This window comes from Ptiloglossa arizonensis, chromosome 13 (assembly GCF_051014685.1).
Source record: "Ptiloglossa arizonensis isolate GNS036 chromosome 13, iyPtiAriz1_principal, whole genome shotgun sequence".
NCBI lineage: Eukaryota > Metazoa > Arthropoda > Insecta > Hymenoptera > Colletidae > Ptiloglossa > Ptiloglossa arizonensis.
In genome coordinates this window covers 5,616,471-5,636,474 of record NC_135060.1, presented here as the reverse complement: position 1 = coordinate 5,636,474, position 20,004 = coordinate 5,616,471, and the positions used below count along the sequence as shown (strand labels likewise).

Below are 20,004 nucleotides of genomic sequence, written 5' to 3'. Positions count from 1 at the left end.
GCAAGTATGAACGATATGCCAATAAGAGAACGATAAAGGAAATTCTCGATTGAAATGTTGCTCCTAACTACCGTGCGGGGATTGTAAGTTGCCAACGAATCAGATTGGCCGTCCCACCTCGAATTACACGCATTTTCGTTATTGAATGTCGCGGAGGAGAGGCATCGAAACAGCGAAATGGAGCGATAACGAGCCACGAGCGGAACGCTTTGGCGCAGTCATCGAATCTTAGTATAAACTATCAACGAAACGAAAAAAAATTCCTCCATCTTTCGTAATACAATCTCGATAAATTCTACGTAATAAAAATTACTATCGAAAACAAGTATTGCGATTAAGTAAAATTTTCTTCTTCGTTCGCTTGTTGATGGATTTATCGTTTCGTCAATTTTTCTTTTTTTGATCATTTTTTCGTTGCATTTGCAAGAAATAATCAAGAAGAACGATGCCTTATTAATATTTTAGATGGAGCTACTGAAATTTTTATCGATATTCAATGTTCTTTAGAGTGTGCTATATTTTTGTGAATTACTCTTTCGTGTGTTGATAAAACGATTATGAGATAAAGCAAGATTTCGTACACTGTAACGGTGAAGCCAGGTTTCGATAAATGTGAAATATTTCGTGAACGTGTATTAAATTGGAGCGAGAAGAAGACATCGATTTCAATTGGAAATGTATCTCGATAGTATTAAAAGAATGAATAATCTCATTACTTTTACATGTATCGTGTACGTTGCGTTCACTGCAATAATTTACAGCAAGTCGTAACGATAACTAAATATAGCGTGACCATTGCGTTGAGATACTTCACCCCTTGGAGCTGATTCGATCGACTCGTTTTTCGCTTCTCACGAACGACAATGGAACTCTTATTCGTAGAATTTGTTAAAGGTCGTTATCTAGACATTCTTATCTAGATAGAAACATCGAAAAACGAATAAAAGATAAAGAATATTTTATCCGATACCCGTTGCATAAAAATTTGAATTCGAATCGAAAGATTCAATGCAATAACCAGAGTAGCCCCGGTTTTCCCAATATTACTAAATATCGAAAAAATCCTTCTGTTTCAATCTATGACCGATACGACCAATACGTCTGTAAAGTAACCGTAGTTATTAAGTATATTGAAAACTATTCGATCTATTTTTTAACCTATTTCGGGCTATCGAAAAAAATATTTCCGTACATTTCACTTATTTGTACAAAAAGAAGAGACCCTTCCGTATATTATTTCGATCAAATTTTCCCTACTTTTGTTCACAATTCTAAAAAGGGGAAACAAGACGCGCGAAAAATAACGTCACGATTTGTATCGATCGACCATAGAAGTGAATATCGTTTCATGTTCAAGGGTTCGTATAAGTAAAAGGTTGAGCCTATCTGATCGATATTTCCCCAATGCAGTGATAAAACTTTCACAAGGTTGATCTTAATTTCCCATAAATTCGTCGATCCTTTAATCCCACAGTGACGAATCGAAACTCGTGCGTGTAAAAATTTCAAAGCCGAAAATTCGATAAAAGTGCTCTCGAAAAGGTATCGACGTACCTTTGGATGTTATCTCTCGAGTATCTTCGATATTGCTTGGCGACTCACGTTCGAGGAATCGTTTTTGTTCGCGACTTGGAGCAATCTGCGAAATTAGTCGCGCGTCTTTTTCATTCGTCGATCTCGTTATATTTGCCGATCTCGTTATAAGTCTGTTTAACCAATCGTTTTCACGTAGGTGTTATCCCGTCGTCTCCGTCGGCGCGAATCGAAGCGTTAATATGAGAAGTTTCGCGTGAAAAGTTTCACGAAATTACATTACGCTGAAAAGTTTTCACGCCTTATTAAGATCTTGTTAGAGGAACAGCGGAACAACGTTTTAAGGATACTTTCATTCTCTCCTCTTTTCTGGAAAACACGCAACGTTTCGCTCCTCACGGGCATTTAATATCGCATTATAACGTAGTTCGCGACATATTTTGAAGATAACGTGTCAGATATTTCTCCGCGGAAATACCGTTACATTTTACGTTTCACGCGACATTATTCGTAATAAAACGTGTCTGTAATTGTATCACGGCTTTTATCCGCTCATTATTAACAGGTAAGTAGTCGACGGTTTTAATTTGAAATTTATTGCATACCGTACAGTTCCAGCTCGTGCAAATATTATTGCTCGCGTTTACAATTTTACTCTTCTTCGTCGAGCAACAGACGATCAGGTTTCCATTGTTGCAAACGACAACGGAAATCACGTAGGTATCATCGATTAGAATATTATTAATTCGGTATCAAATTGAACATTTCGAATTATTTCGTTCTAGTATCGTAGGTAGGTTTTATTATATTTTTTTTTCGATAAATATGAATAAAATTTGTGTAAATTATTCGATGAACGTGACGATGTAAACTTTGTTAAACGGATCGCGTTGAACGAAAATGCAAATCCATTATAGTTTGCCGTAACGGAATCAGTGTAAAATAATTTTAGCGACCTATTTTTTATCGACGATTTTTTTCGTCCATAGTTCGATGTTGAAACATTACCATACATGTTTTTTCATTTCGCGTATACCTGCTTCTATAAGAAAAAATGTAACGATATTTTACAGACGATAAAATTGAAACGATCTAAACAAAATTATACGATTTTAATTCGACGGGGATTTGTAAGTCGCGTAGAGAGCAATTAAAATTATTTGACAATGGAGAACAAATCCTGTTGATATTGAAATAAAAGATTTAAAATTTAATCCTTTTTCGAGCATGGAAATTTATGCGTTGCATGCGCGTATAATATGCTTGATTGGTGTATTAAAATCCTTGCATCATATTCCTCTGCGCATTCCTCTGTATTTCGTTACGACAATCCGCTTTGAAAAGCCCTAATTTTACCTCTTATTTCCACATTCGTCAGGAAGATGTATCGCGGAGCTACGTAATCGCGAAATTATACTCTGCGTACTTTAAGCAGAACCATATGCAGCACATTTCTATATTATTGTAGCAGATAGTTACGTAGCGCTTTTATGTAACGTATACTGCATTAAATTTATTATATGCGTTTTCGTAAGTCCACTGAAATTGGTGTTCAGTTACCGATGTACAAAGCTGTGCCACTCTAATGCAACTTCTATACAAATCCTACTTTATTAGATTCAACGTATGCAATGTCCGTTCCTTTGGATCTAAATGGTGATTTTATCCTTCCAAGAGAACTTTATTAATTAAAGTGTTTACCGTTCGAATTATAACCAACGAGTCAAAAAATATTGAATTGCATTTGAACATTACGCTTCTAGATTGTAAAATATCTAAAGAAGGCAACGTAATGCAAAGAGGAATATGCCATCAAATTGATACCTTTATTTTTGGAAATGTTTCCAAAATTCGTTGAAATTACCACTTGACTCGAGACGATATCGACACGAAATGTACAAAATACAAAGAAACGATAATTTTCGAGAGAATTACAACAGTAAAACAATTGCTTCGTTGGAAAAAGAAAAGAAATATATTTCGTTTATCCATGATTCACCGATGCGCGATATCTAGATCTCACGAGACCCGAAACCGTATCTCCGTCTCCATCGTTCTCCGTTGCACGGGTATCTATCGATTTCCAAAAACGTACAACGTCCTGCCAGCTTCGACTTAAATGTAAGTTGCAGGTACGTAGTTCCATCGCGGAAGAAAAGTTCAATCCTGACACGTCCTTTCTAGCGATACATCGCAAGTTATCTGGGACACGAGGCACCAGTATTTCGCAGATGTAAGTATCTCGTGTCCCGTTGAGTACAGAGTATTGTCCTCGGCAGTTTACAGAATTATAAATCCGACCGTCGACCGTGTGTCGAAACTACCATTCCAATTGTTTCTAATGCGTAACGTTCTTTCGTTTTTTCCTGCTTTTTTTTCTCCCCCATGAAACGCAATAAATTTTGTTCGCTCGATACAGCCGTACCTAAACATCGCGAAAGGTAAATAACGATTCGCTCGTCGACACTCCGAACGGTTCGATATCCTCGAATTTGATCGTTGGTTCGATTAACCGTAAGTTTCTCGACGAAGGTGTTGGCCAACTTTTCCGAACGTAACTGAACAAAAAAAAAAAGAAAAGAAAAACGATCGAAAGTTCTCGTCGAAGTACACCGAGAACACACGACGAAGCACAAGTCGATTCGGGGCGCACCAGTCACCGGAAGAAAACATTCGATCGTTCGGTGTTTCCTCGAAGTGGACGCGGTGAGGGCAAACCGTACGTATGAACAACCGCCTAGAATGCAGTTTAAAGTGATTCCGATCAAGGATCGCAAGGACAAGTTCGGGAACGAACGGAGAATGCCCACCGCTTCCGATCCTGTCCAAGTGTCAGAAACATTTCGGCCGGCAGTTCGACTAATTTCCTCGAGTCGACGTCGAATCGACAATGTAACGGACGAACCACCACCACCACTCTTCGAGTCTTCGAAATCGTTCCTGGACGGTGATCGACCATCGACCGTGATCGATCGTACTTAGGTCCGCGCGAATTCACGACTCGTACGTAACAATTTTCGCACTTGAACTTTTCTCGTACGCCTAACAGTTTTCGAGGTAATTGGACCAAATGGCACCCCACCCTCGTACTTCGCGAAAGTGTCCGACGGCGGTTAAGCTCGAAATGGCCGGACAGTTAAGGGGAGTCCGTGGAGCGCAAATTTAGGCTTACCGTGCGTATTAACCCGTTGCCTTACGACTTCATTTTCCAACGGTACGTGTCACGGACGTTGAATTTCTCACGCGACCGTACGAACAATTTACCTTCGACGATCGACCACCGGCCAACCGAACCTGCGACGTCTGTTCCCTTTTTCTCGCGTAACGTGGAAACGTTTCACCCAACGATAGTTCGTTGTCCGGACAAACGCGTTTCAACGAAGCGCGTAAAAATTTCAAGCTCACGGTTCGCGTATCGTGCGCGTCGTAACCATCGCACCAATTTCGAACGCGTTACGGTACACTTTCGTTTCGAGGTTCCATAATTGTTAATTTATCGCGCAATCTCGCGACGATCTTTCGACGAAACGACGCGTTCTTCGCCGAAAGAAGAGAAGGTTAAATAAATTTTTCCTCTCGGAGAGCGAACGGTTCCCTTACCCCGGTGTCTAAATTCAGCTCCTGGCGAGACGGTGTTAAACAACCGACGCGGGGTATTGAACTCTAACGGTTCGCACAGGTGACAAGATAAGCTGTCCGAAAGATACCGAGTTATCTTATCGTGGCCGCTCTCTGTCTCGGCTGTCTACCGGCTATCGTGCGTCCAGAGAGTTCCCATAATCATAAACTCAATCGTTGATAACGTGGCTGATCACCGTGCGCTAAACTGACCTCTACCGGGGAGACCCGCCGGCACTCGAGGGGCGAACGTGTGTATCGCAGAGTTGACCCAAAGGACGGGCAAACGGATGCCGCGATCGTCAACGTGGAATGAAAAAAAAAGAAGAAAAAAAGCACGGCGGGCCGGGCAAACTGTAGAGGGGGTGTACCCTCCCCCCCCCTTTTTTCATTTAAATTATCCGAAGGCGGTAGTGCCGGTACGCGGCCGGCATACCTAATGGCCGCATATTGTGCGCTGCCACTGCCACTTAAGGTGAGCCGAACGCCACTACGTCAACCGGTCGGCCGGGCTGTTCTCGACAGGAAAATAATACGAGTTGGCCATAATCCGTGGCTGCGCTTCGTGCACGGATATAGTAGGTATACGGGAGGAACGGGGCTGGATGGAAACGTGGAACGAAACGAAACGGCACCGTGGGCATAAGTGCGCTCGCACGCTCCCAAGCGCGAGCGAGACCCCGTGCCCGGAGACTCGCACACCCACGGTACAGACCCCGGCCACCGTAACCGTTTATTCCCGCGCACGATCCCCCACGAGTGAAACTATAAATACGTGTGCGCATACGCGTCCGGGTGGGGGATTTCTATCCTCGCGTATAGGTGAAAACATTTCACGGCAACTGGGGATTGGATCTTCGATGATCCGTGTATGTATGCGCGTGTGTGTGCAGGGAACAGAGATGTGCCCGCGAAGAACGAAGCTAGGCTTTCGAACCCAAGTCGAGTCTTCGAATACGGTTCAAGATAATAGTGGTAGCAGATAAACGGTACTTGGATCGTGTATAAATAATACAGTCGGTCTTCCAATCTTCGAGATTCCGAAATTCTGAACACGATGTTTTGGATAATTATCGAGGAATATTTCAATGGGAGGGACGGTGTTGAAAAATGCATCGTATCGCGACGATGGGACGTTTGGGGTGCTAGGTCGAGGGATGTTTGGAGGAAGAAGGTTCTGTTTTAACGATCCTTCGAAGAGGAAATTATTTTTCTTTGGAAATTATCCCTCCGTGTCGATTGAAATTTTCTTGGAAAATTGGTCGGTTCGATTTCGGTCGGTCTCGCGTTGTTCTCGAGTATTCGGAAGTGTTATCGTTCGAATCGTCTTTGTTCGATTTCACTTCCACCGTTTCGCGATTTCCGATCGCTGCGAAACAGGTATCGATTATACGTCACGCAATGTGTACAAAAATACGAGCACGTACCGTTCCTGCCGTTTTTAAATAATTCACGAACGGAGAATTAATGTTCTAATTGCGTGCAACTGATTTTCCGATACACGAGATATCCAATGGCGGACACGTACGAGGTATTTCTGAAATAGGTGATCGAACCGAAGAAGCGTATTCTATTCGTCGTAACGATGGAAAAGAATCGCGCGAACACGATACCGGATACGTTTCCGTTGCGTGTTACAGCTTTCTGTTTACGACAGAGTTTTGCAAAAATGCTTCGCCGAAGAAATTGTCGGGATTGATTTCCTTTTGCAGCAACGCGTATTCCACAACGACGTGCATCGCGGACGTTTAACAATTCTCCGAGTAGAGATCTCGAATTTCGTCACACCAAGCGATTACTCTATCCACGGTAGAGATACAAATATTGTAAACGAGAGTCGTGCAACGTTCCACGAATAAAAAATTTTTAAATTTCATACGAAAGGAACGTTTAGGGAGCGTTGGATAATTTTCGTGATGGACAATGTTCGATCCCGTTGCAAACGCTATTAACGTTTCCTTTCAATGGAAAAAGAAGAATATTTGTAGCTCTAATCTTGGTAGACAAATAAAGGAGCGGTTAATTCTGGAAAGATAACGTTCCTGGATTCACGTTCGTTAGATTTTGTTCATCCTTCTGACGAGTACGATACGCTTGCAAGATTTAATAATCAATTTCGAAGATATTCTCGTACCGAAAATGGGCGAAATTTTTATCCAGACAGAAATTTCGAATAACGAAAGACGAGTAATTCTTTTCGTACGTTACCCTTTGAACGAAAAATTAGACTTTGAATTATAGAATGATATATTTCCTAACGAAGAAATAAAAATGTACCAACTGTACACGCGAACGAACGTCGCGAATAAATCGTTATACGTTGATTCTATTCGTCGCATTTTATGCGAATAAAATTTTGCCCATTTCAACGCTATACGTACAATTATAGCACCGTCTCGAATAATGTTACAGGCTCCGGGCAGAACTGTGACTTTACGAGACGCAGGTGGGTGAAATTTAAAAGCCGCGTTTGAAGTAAACGCTGTCGAACCCCGGAATAAAGATATTATTTCGTAACGTCGTGCTTCGTGTTCGTATTCGTGATTTCCCCTTATCTTGTTCACCATTGTTAATTCGAATACAAAGTTTCTATAATTCTCGTAACGGTACAATCACTTTCTCCGAATCATTCCTACGATAAAAATAACCAAGCGATTCGTTGTTTCTGCCGTTGTATTTTATTTTCTACTTCAATCTACACTTTCAATGTTCGAGCTTATCGCTTACCGGTACCAGCGGTAAGCATTCGTAAAGTGCACGGAACTATTCCGTTCGTTGTTAATTCAGAGCTCGGTGGTAAAAGTTATCTTTAATGCTCGGAATGCTCCATTCTAAATACAAAATTTGCCGATCGATGGATAGCCCCGGTGGTCCAGTCATTCAACCGACACGATTTCGAACACTACGCATTGATCATTTCTCGCGAAAAATCGCTATCCGATTCAAGAACCGCGTTTAAGCAACGAACAGCACGCTGAATACCATCGATTCCTCCGTTTCCCATTGAGCCGATAAGCAACCCACTTTTCGAGCTCTTTTATAGCGGCTCTCGCGTTGTCCTGCGAATAGAATGTTTTTCAGAGAGCCGGATGCGGCTATCTTCGAACGGACATATCGTACGTTACGATCCGATACTCTCGATGTTATCGAGTATATAATAAATACGATGCAGGTGACACGGGTTACGAGACACGGGAGTTTCGGTACACCACTCTTTCGGAAAGCATTCGCGAGGTGTACGGTGTACCTAGCTATCCGAGACACCGTTGCATTTTACAACAACGGCATTACCATCAACGAAGCACTGTAATTTCTAAGGGCCAATTGTTTGCAAATATCTCGCATGCGCGCGGAATAGATCAGTCCGCGGTGATTGTGATTTAAAGATTAAAATTCAGATCTAACCGGCGGGGCGGTTGGCCGAGCGTGGTTCGCCTACCTGTGTGTGTAATTTCATCGCAGAAGGTTATTAAGTTGGTTAGATAGCGAGCAAAGGTACGGTATACAATAAACCGGGCAACTGAGCGTGACACGAAACCGCGCGAGGAAGCGCAAACATTCATTTATATTTCCAACGGATGCGTAAATACGTGTGCACGGATAGAGGAAGAAGCGGAGGTTGAAACGTTGGCTACGGCCGCTGTGCAAAAAGAAAAGCAATACCGATGGACAGCCCCGATATGCTGGATAAACTAATTAATGATCGAACGACGTCGGAAGTAATTAGTCACGTATCCTATTCACGACGTAATTAAATTCTGGCTAGAGACTGCGTTGTGTAAACTCATTTATATATGCACACGATTCGATCGAGCGCGACAAACGGACACCCACCGTTTCACGGATTTGTGAAAAAGAAATCACGATTTTGTGCACGCGGTTATTGGACGATCGTGGAGATCCCGCGATCGAAAAATATCGGGGATGCGAGTCCGTACATTATCGAACCGTGTCCACTGCAGGGTGAAACGATTCTACGCCTCGAGGGAACGAAAGATTGTGTTTATACTCTTTACAGTTATGTACCGTATCGACGAATAGCGCTGAAAGATTGTTGGATAGTCTTAAAGGAATCTGGACTCGATTTAACAGTAATTGTATTCGGTAGTGCTAGGTTGTTCGATACAATTTATCCAACAGTGTAGTACCAGGTTGCTGGATGAATTTGATCGAACAACACTTATCGAACAACCTGTTACGAGATCTGTTTTCCAATGAATACTTTCAGAACGAATTACCAACTCGTCGTTGAAATTATCAACGAACGAAACGAACCATTTTGTTCCGTCTTGTACACCCGTGGCACAGGTTTGCCGAGAAAATGGTCATTGGTCTTTCGAGGGCGAAGAACGCGTTTAAAATTAGAATTCATTAGCGTTGGAACAGTTATAAACGAAAGCCTGCGCAACACCTAGAAGTATTTCAAGTTCTGGATACATTTGGTGTGTCTGAATGATCGCGATGGCTAATTCTTCCAGACGAGAACGTCGAGCGAACTTTGGTTCATCGTACAGTTAATTAACATCTTGTTCGTGCAGTATCAAACGACTGTTGGTTGACAAAGTGTTGCGAATATTACATTAACGAGCAATCGTGAGTGTCTTGTCAGAGGCCGTAAGCACCGTGCATATTTTGTCTAGTAATTGCGGTGCAGCTAGGAAGGTGCATACATAGATCAGAAACTTGTAAGTGCACGGTATTAAGAGAAATGGTGTAACCAGCGAGAATCCAAGGTAAGCTTCGGTAACACAGCAATAAGTTCTCGAGTCACTTCCGGCCACAGTGAATCATCGAAGGATCGCACAATAAACGCGGTAACAATCGAGTATAATATGTGTGTATTTCTAAAGTGCGAGTTAACTTATATATAATGTGACACGGTCTACAAATTACTCTGAATATTCACTGCATGGGAAATACCGAAACACCTATAGAGACTCTATTGTACACATTGTGTGCAAATTCCAATTTACAGTGCGGCCAGATACAATTGTTTCTCAACTAATAGGACATCAACACAATCCAGACCGTTTTTTTCCCCCCCGAGTACTTTGTCTTTAATTCGCCGTGCAACTTGGCGCGAAATAAATCATCGATACACAATAAAGTAAATTTGTTAATTATTGGTCACCGTTTCGATCGATTTCATAATTTACGGGTTTAAGGACAAGTTAATCCGGAATGGAAATAAATTCGGTAACGCGTTCGAGCAGATGCGTTGTTGTCGTTTAAAAAATATCTCATCGGGTTAACGTTGGAGTTGCTCGGTGTTAACGTTGATTCGTACGATAGAAAGATTCGTGTATCCCTCGCGAATGTTCAACGTTGCAAAATATCAAAATACCATTGTTCGTGGACAATTCCGTTAGATTCTTCTACCCGATACTCGTTTCGAAGTTTTCGTACGAGAAGGATGTAAATGTACTCTCATAATCTGGAAGCAGACGATTATTAAGGTAAATTGACTGGAAAATGATTGTTTCCAGACCAAGACGATGCCTATCGAGAAGTTAATTAAATTGTGCCACGTGGATGGAGATATTAAATACGCGCGATGAAGACTAATAATGTATATGCTTGACCGCATAGAGCGTTTGTAAAATATCAATCGAATCGAAAATAACGAACTATTTTATTCCAAAGAAATTATTGGCTTGTTCGGAAAGTGATTTCGTTTCCCAAAATGGAGAATATACAATTTAGTAAAATGTTTACGCACTCTGAAAAAATCGTGTTTCAATTTCCGCCAAAAAAAAAGAAAAGAAAACGAAACGACTTTCCGAACAACCGAATATTTCGATTCTGTTGCAACTTCGTTCCGTCCTCGTACACCGATTCTTTCTCTCGGAATTCTTTCGAATAATTTTCATTCCCTTATCTAGAAATAAATGGAAATCGTTCGGGGTCAGATAGAACCGAACTGAAACAACAGAGTTAAATCTTTAAATACACTTTACGTTTGGCGTAATGGTTATCGTACAGCGTGTCGTTCTTACAACCGTACAACTCTTTATCGCTGTTGGTCGTTGGCAACAGTATGACCTATATTTGCGGAATAATGGAGGGAATCCAAGGCACCTGAAGCACGCGCGACAGAACTTGACTGACAGGAAACTTGGATCAAAACTACAAGGGGTAAACTCGTGTTCGACGGAAATTCATCCGAACAATTATCTTCGGAATGAAATAGCGGCAATTAAACGAGTTCCCCTGTTCTTCCGGCTTGCAAAAACGACGTCAGTGCTAATTAGCAAAGTCCACGCTCCAAGTGAATTTCATACCGAATCTAGAGCCCGGGATGCTCCAAGAACTATCCCCCTTCTGTCTCATAAACGACCCAAGTACTTTCAACGTGGCATTCTGGTAATACCTTCGTGACGCGATATTTGGAACAAGCTTCAAGATATTTGGATAATAGCTTCCGCCTGTGGCGCAACTTCCGCGAAAAATGAAAAATATCGCTACAAACGGTTCGTACGAACGTGAGAACGTGACTTTAATGTCGCCAAGTGATCCGTTTGGAAAAGAAAAAAGAAAAGGAAGAGAAAAAAAAACAAGGAAAAAACTGATAACCAAGAACCAATGTGAATCGATTGTATCGAACGCGCTTCGATTCAATATCTTTTCGTTTGTAAAATCTTCGAGAGGGTAAACAAACGAAACGATCCAACGCGAAATTGATCCCGTGTGTACGCAACGATTCATTTCGCTCGTGTTCACTTCCGTTTATTAGCGTATAAATTAACAACATTGGCGTTATCGTATTCTTTTAATACACTTTATATTCCCCTATGCGGAGGATCGAAACATTGGCTTAGATTATTTAATTTATCGATGCCGTCGGCAGTGACCATGAGAAATTTATGAGTCGTTTAATCATGATTTAAAGAGCAATCATTGAACAATATAAACGCTTGCTTTTAAACGGGCACATTTATTTTCAATGGCGATTCAATTTTTGTTGGATCGTTTCGTTCGTTTTGTAATTTATCCTTTCCCAACGAGTTAATCCGACGTTAATTTAGAGTGATTTTCGATCGTTGCGACTAATAAGTATTCTTTGGTTTAATTTTTGCTAAAGTGTCTACTCGAACGCTCCGATCTGTATTACAGAGCGATCGTTCGGTCTTGCAACAACGAAAATTAAGTAAATGTCTCGTTCGTTTTATTTACAGACGGTACAAGTGAGCCACCGGTAAAAATTTAAGGCAACAACTTTAATTTATATACCGTATTAAGACGGGCTCGCAAATTATACCGCAGTGGAAATAAAGCAGACATATGCCAATTGGCAATTTTCCCGCTTACTTAGCACGGACAAGAGGAGAGTACTTGCGAATACGACCATCTCGTGTACAACTTTCCGCATAAAACTGCATAAAACAACGCCGGGGCAGCATCTCTTGATTTGCCGAGTTTTATAGTAAGATGGTTCTGTTCCGGTACGAAAACACCTCGGGACGTGAAACGTGAAGTCCGTTTAGAAATATATATGCGCCAACGTATCCGGAAACGAAAGATTTGTAAACCTAACGCGTAGAAACCTTTACGAGCGGTTATTACGAATATAGACGAGTTCGGTGGATCGTTTATCGATATACACGAATCTTCCTTCGAGTATATTTTCTTTGTAGTCGCGTCTATAAATTTCTAGAAATATTACGGTAATGGGATAGCGAATATCGTATACGTAATATCAATGACGATTACGTTGCGGTTAACGTGGCAAGAGAAATATGTTTCGTTTCGCTACGATAGGTTTGTTTTGGAACTCGAGTTGATGCGATTAACGCGATGAGTCATTCGATACGCGACCGGTTCGTTTCGTCGGTTATTTTTAAATCCGATATTACGTCGAATTCATCTTCCGACCTGTATCCCTATTATAACGTACGTACGTTGAAATGTTTCGTCGCTATCGGATTTGAGTTCTCTAATATTGGCGCGGAAAAGAAATAAAAAAAAAAAGAGGAAAAAAAATAGAAATTGCTGCCTCGAATCGAACGTTCCGTACACGTACAACAAACAGACTGTGATTAACGAACGTGACTTTTCGAGCACCCTGTACCGTCGTCTATATATTGCGCCCCCGCACGTACACCGTACACGCATGCTCCTTTCGCTCGGAACAGCATTTATTCAGCTGTCACGCGACAAGATCACGAATATGACCTTAGCAATTGTCGTGGAATTCTATCGAGCACTTTAACCGCTTCCATTTGTTTGTTCTTCGGAAACGTTGGATCGTTAAGGAGCCACGAGACAGGAATCGAACGTACACCGAACATCGAACGTGTCGAACGACGAGAAGCTAATTTCAAAGGGAACGATCCAGGTACGCAATGAATACTTTCGAACGAAATTCGTTCGTGGGTGTGTTTCCTGTACGAAAGGTTTATTTCGCGAAAAAATCGGCACTTTGAAAAGTCGAAGCGTACTCACCGGGGAAGCTGTGCGTGCACGCGACGAAGCACGCCGCTACGAGCAGAACGCCACCGAAGGTCTTCATTCTTTCTCTCTCTCTCTCTCGCTCGCTCTCTCGCTCTCGCTCTCGCTCTCTCTGCCACTTGCGTTGCAGGGAAACCGCTCAGGTAAGTTTCTGCGACGATGACTCGATTAGTACTGACGGGTTCGGCCTCTGCGAACGGGACTGTCACAAAACTCGCGAGGGGATCAAGGTCACTCACAGCACCAGCTCACTGAAACTCGCTGACGCTTTGCGTTACGACTTTTGTCTCGCGCCACTCTATATGCGATCGTCCGTCCACCGCTCGACCAATGGCGAGGCTCCGTCTAGCCGGTCACGTGACAGGTCGGTCACGTGATCGCAACGCGCGCCGCTTGACTCACGTCGTAGTTGTTCCCGGTACTGTAAACACTTTGTTGCAACCAGTGTTCGAAAACCGTATACGAACGCGATTAACCGCGATACAAAGGAACCGATGATGTTAACGACAGAGAATTAACCGAACGTGGTTAGTTTATTACGAACCCGCGCCCCCAACGCGGGTACGTCGAACGAATTCTTTCGTCGTTCTTCGAATCACATCTGTGCGATTTTCTCGCGACGATTAGCTACGAATACATCGCAGCGGGCACAAAAGATTGTAATTAAGCGTTCGTAAACGTCACGAACGCTTCTTATAGCGATCCACACCTGCGTAGATATTTACGCTCTTTGGAATACAAACACGCGTCACACTTCCGTGGAATACGGTGCAGTTGCATCCGCATCGAAATTTCGTCGAGAATTGTATAACGATGAAATTCGATAACTGCCGCTCGAATTGCAGGATTATCGATGGGATGTATCGTTTGCCAGCGTGTCTGCGCCCATAGATTCCGATACAAAAACTGCTCGCACCTCGTACAGTCTTCTGGTAATCTATTATAGTTCCGGTGCATTCGATAAGTAATACGAATCAATCGAACGTGGAACAAACGGGGAACAATTTCACGGGATCGAGTACGATTTTAATATTAAACATCGCGTTTCGATACACCTGTAAGTGAATTACTCCTACCTGTTTCGATTCACTGTAAATAAATGATACGAGACACGAAAATTACAAAGACGATAAAAAAATCGTGTAAGACGTATCCTTGGGAGGAGAACGTTTGAGCGATTGATAAATATAATGAAAAAATTGTCCGTTCGAGTACCTCGGTAAGACGGTTGAGTATATAAAATATTCAACGGGTAGAAATTATTCAATGATACGCTAATTGGCGAACTTTTGAGCAAATTGCGTAACGTTGACGATATTATTCGAGCCACTTCTTCTGTTATTCGTTCCACATTCGTGCGACGAAAGAAAAAGATACGCGTTACCGTCGCAGTACGTATTTTGTTTCAAATATTTGCTTCGTTTCGCTGGAACTTTCCGGAAAGATGATTTCCTAATTGCCACGAACAGTACAGATTCATTGTTACCAAGTTTCCCGTTGACTACCTTCGCTGGAGGGTAATTGAAGTTAGGAACCTTATTCATAAGTCAAAGTCTCGTAACGCGCCGGAACAATTATTAACGAGCCTGTAATCACAGCGTGTCGCTGATTGCCGTAAAATGAACCGTGTAATTGGTTTCGCTGTTTCCGTATTCAAATGTTTCTAACCGTATAAAGATACCGGTTGTCGCCGTTAAGTATCGAGGAAATGGAAACACCGTGGAAATAAAGTAAATCGGAACACAAGAGCCGGAGAGAACGAATTACGTCACGGTCTGGTGTATCGTGCGTTTATAGAATAATTTATTTCGCGACGTTACGTTTCGCGAGTAACGACAGGACTTCTGACATTGGTTACCAGATAACCTTGGTAATCGTCCGAAGATAAATATTGTCATTCGTGACCCAACTTGTATAATTATTAGCTCGACAACGGACTGGTTCTCCGGGAAACCGAGCACCGACCGATGAATCATTTTATACGTTAATCGATTCAAACGAGATCAAAGACGGGTTAAATTCAATTCCATTTTCCTCGTTGCGCGCGATACGTACAATTTCATCGCCTTGTTATCGATTGCATCATCTTCGTCAATTTCGTTGAATTTCCCAGCCGTGTATCGGTACGAGTACGCATCGAACGTAAAGATTTCGTTTCATCGCGAGCAAGCACCGATCGTCGTTACGCTCCCTTGTATTTTTCAAGTAGAGATCAACGTCGTTGTTTTTCCAATTGATTTTTTGCAAACGTTCGAGGTTACGACGTGAAAAATAATGCATCGATCGCAGCCTCGAGGATAGACGTAACGTTTCGTCTGGTACACTTGCCGAGAAGGAATAACGGCGCGTGCGATAATGATATAAATGTAAGTAATAATTAGACGCAATCGTACGAAGCGTAAATACACTTGAACCTCGTTTCGATCGAAGCGTGTATATGTAAATAGCGTATGAGAGTGTACTCCAAGCCGGAGAAAAAGTAAGAAGCTCCGATTCGTAATTAATCCAAGTGATCGATTATATAGTATAGGCAACTGTTGCGGTCTGCCTTTGACAATGAAGCGCTCCCTGCGGGTCACTGATCACGCCAATATTTTTAAATAGTTCTGTAAGCAACAACCGGCAGTCAAAGCGTATGCGGACCGTTACGTCGCACGTTAAGCGATCATACGCTCGCGGAATACAAATGAGATGTTTCATTAACGCAATTGCGCGCGCGCGCGCGCGCGTGTGCGTGTGTGTGTGTGTGTGTGCACGTGTGCGCGCGTGCATTCCCTGCAATTGAGTCTCGAAGCAAATTTTTCGAAACGACTGCGACGTCCCCTTGGACACATCTCACGGAACAAAGTTGTTTCCAACTTTGCCTCCGTTATTAATTTAATCGTTACGCGGAAATACGAATCGAACCGTGATCGTTTCAATTGCAAACATTCTCGTGACCTTGCTCGATAAATAAAGCTCCTTTAACCGGTGCATTGTAACAGCATTGAACAGAATTCGTGGAAGTCACGATCTCTTCCGTTAAATGTACAACACTTGTATAATTTAACGATTTTAAAATCGTTGTCTCTCTTGTAAAATTTTCCAAATAATCGGTAACAAATGCCATCGTTCGTTCCGTTAACGAACGCATCAACATTGCGAAAATTTGATCCTTCCTATCGCTGTTATTAAACTTTTACGATTACGTTGTTACTTGCAGATCTTTGTTCGCCGAAGTGTGTGTAAATTCCCCGTATAAACGAATACGCAAAACTTACCAAAGTTGTACGTCACTTTCGTACATCGTTCCTATTTGTCCAAAGATGTCGCGACTCTTGACGAAACTAACGAGCGCGAATATCGACGATTCAAAAGGGAAACGGTCGCGTACGCGCGTCGATCGTGTCGAAAAAAAAAAGAAAATAAAAATCAATTCGCGCGATAGAACGTCGAGGCAGCGGCACCGGTTCTGAAATATGTATCCTATAATAACGCATGAACAATTCACTTCCTCGATAGAGAGTTTCACGGCGGCTCGCCGGCACCGTGAAATCGTACCGTGGAATAAATCGAACGATCATCAGTTCCCGTAGATTTACATCGCAGAGAAGACTAGGCGCGAGCGTTAATTCGGTGTCCCGTAAACAACGCGGCTCGGTTTCAAATGTACGGGGGGGATTTCCGGTGTTTTATCGAACGGCATAAAGCTGCGCGGATACCGCGTCCATATCGCGATCCTGACAACCGAGCAACTTCATTGTACGATCTCGTTACAACGACGACAGCAGCATCCTTTCTTCCTCTTGTCGTACGCGAGCGATACGATCTCGTTCGGGTGACCGTTAGTTTTATCGGTGCGGCGATAGCTGGCCGGATTCGCGAAAAACGAATAGAGGCGAGAAACGGTGACATCTCGCAACGAATAATAGGGTTAAATGGTTCGCGTTCAAGTGGTTACGTACTCCCGGTGAAACACTGGGAAACAGAGGTTCGAGTAAGTGGTACACCGGTGCTCTCGCAATCACGGCACTCGACGAAATAAAGGAACGCGAGTTCTGTTCCACCGATTCGCGTTTTCGCGGGATTATCATCGGCCGTTCCGGCCCGTCACGTTCAATTTCTTCACTCGAGCCCAAGACCATCATCGAGATCTCCATTCGACCGGTTACAATCGCTGCATCTCGCGGATCTGGTTCAGCGGACGCGTTCTCCTCATTCGACGAATAATGTTAACGCGGCGCGGACGGATTCGAGATTCCCTTGAAATACAAATGCGCTTATCTCGCGCGGCGAAACGTTAAATAGACGTTGCGTTACCGGGGACGCGGTAAACGAGAAAATGGAGGACTCGAAAGTAACGAAACAACGTGTAACGTTCGCGTTGTAAGAAGCCAAGTCGATCCAAGTGATTGTACAACGTATATGTAAATGGAAGAATTTCTGTAACGGAATTGTCCATTTCGGTCAATCGTTATAGTAAAATTCAAATTTAATACGAAGCGACACTCGAGACGACGTTTCCCTTTAGGAAGTAACGCTCGAATCGTGGAATCGATGATTGAATTGAAACTGGAATTGTAATTGTGAATTGAATTCTATATTTAAAACCGTTGGGAGATTAATGGAGTACAAGGTTGAGGAGAATTGAGTTCAAACGTTACGGAAATGGAATTGTATTCACGCGTTTCGATGATGAAAGAAAAATTTCTCAAGACGGCGCGATAATTTCAAATCAATTTGCGTAGTTGATTCGGACACACAATGAACGGGTTCTGTTTCGGTGGAATTTTTTTGGAAACTGCCCGCTAACTTCTCTGACAGATGGTACGTCGAACTTTTAAAAAAGTTGAAGGTCTGTAATTACAAATGGCGTTGGTAATTGTTTTAATTAAATGCGCATACATTACGGCATTATCTCGACGTGAAACCTGCTCGGCTCGGGCGAGCACGAGATAAACACATTTCTAGAAATGTGTGCGGAATTTGCATATCAAAGGTGGCTTCGATTAATGATAGCATTGGTAACATAAGACACAGCGATTGCCTACAGGAACGTCTATTATACGTTTCTCGGATAACGCGCTGTCATCCTTTTCATTATCGGTTAATGGTGCAATGACAGTTGCGCTTTACCGAGACTGATGCCAGCACAATTGCGTGACGCAAATCTTGTTGAGTCATCGCAACTAGAAATATCGTAATTACATCGCCAGTACGCGCACATATATTTATTTCCATGGACGTGTTCGGTCTGGCTCTAAATACTGACCGACGTGTCCACAAGATGCGAGATTGAATTGCACGACTGGTTCTCGAGAAAAAAATTGAACCGTACGTGGAACGATTTTTACTCGTCTTTTTAACCCGTTAGTCGCGTCGTTTCCTATTGTACGTGTAAAGGAAATATAGTACAATAGGAATAGAAAATGGATAAATTTGCCAACGCGTCTGAATTCTAAAACGTACAAATGTATTCTGTTTACCTGAATGCAAGTTGCACTTGTTTTGAAATAAATTTAAAAAAAATATAGAAAAGAAATTTTTACAATTGTTACCGAATCGAAGCTTCGTTTTATATACAAATTCGCGCTTGTATTTCTTCATCTGTTATTAAAACGAGGTGCGAATCAATGTTTATTCGTACGTTTGTATTTATTGTTTTTGATTCGGGACGATAAATATATTATTGAATCGGTTATAAAATCAAATTACACACTTCGAATCAAAATTTTGTATAATTTTCTTTGCGCGATGCTTCGACTGTTTATATTTTACAGATAGGTAAAATATCGTAAATCGAAGTCAGTGTCGTTTTTATTTTCACCTCCGGAGTGTGCGAAATAAGTAGGGGATTTCGTGTTTAAAAAACGAACGAAATATCAAATTTTGATAATCGAACCAAATATCGGGATTGAAAGAAGTACCGTGTAGCGTTCACAATACGTACGGTACATTTATTTATTTACGTAGAATTTTGTACGAAACGTTCGATTCGTTAAAATATTTACTTATTTTACTTAAATAAGCAAACTTTTAATTATTCCCTGCTATAAAATATGAATAAAATTACACGTATTCCGTTGAGTTCTAATATAATTATACTTTAATAATGAAATTTTTAATCTTTAATTTATGTGCACCGCAGGAGGCGCGTGAGCATCATGTTGATGTAATGTCGCAACTGTAAAATACGTGGCGAACATATTTTACTTGTAACTGCGTTGCGTGAAATCATTTCGTGACGTCCAGTAATGGTGAACTTTGTTGATGCACGTCCTACGTAAAATCGAATATCGAATTTTCCAAAGATAATCGAAATTCTACGAATTTCTAAAACGTACGTTGCGAAACGATAAACTTTCCTTAGGGAGATAAAAATGTTTGGAAAATAAACAGGAATTCGGTTCACGAGACGGTAACGTG

General features: G+C 41.9%; 1 protein-coding gene across 1 annotated transcript in view; it reads right to left on the bottom strand.

Annotated features, from left to right (window-relative positions):
• Window positions 1-13,878, bottom strand: part of LOC143154072 (icarapin-like) — a 59,151-nt gene extending 45,273 nt beyond the window's left edge. The window contains exon 1 of the mRNA XM_076325865.1: window positions 13,594-13,878. Within this exon, the coding sequence (XP_076181980.1) occupies window positions 13,594-13,660 (67 nt within the window). The 5' untranslated portion in view covers window positions 13,661-13,878. The remainder of the gene's footprint in view (window positions 1-13,593) is intronic.
• Between the last annotated feature and the right edge of the window lie 6,126 nt (window positions 13,879-20,004).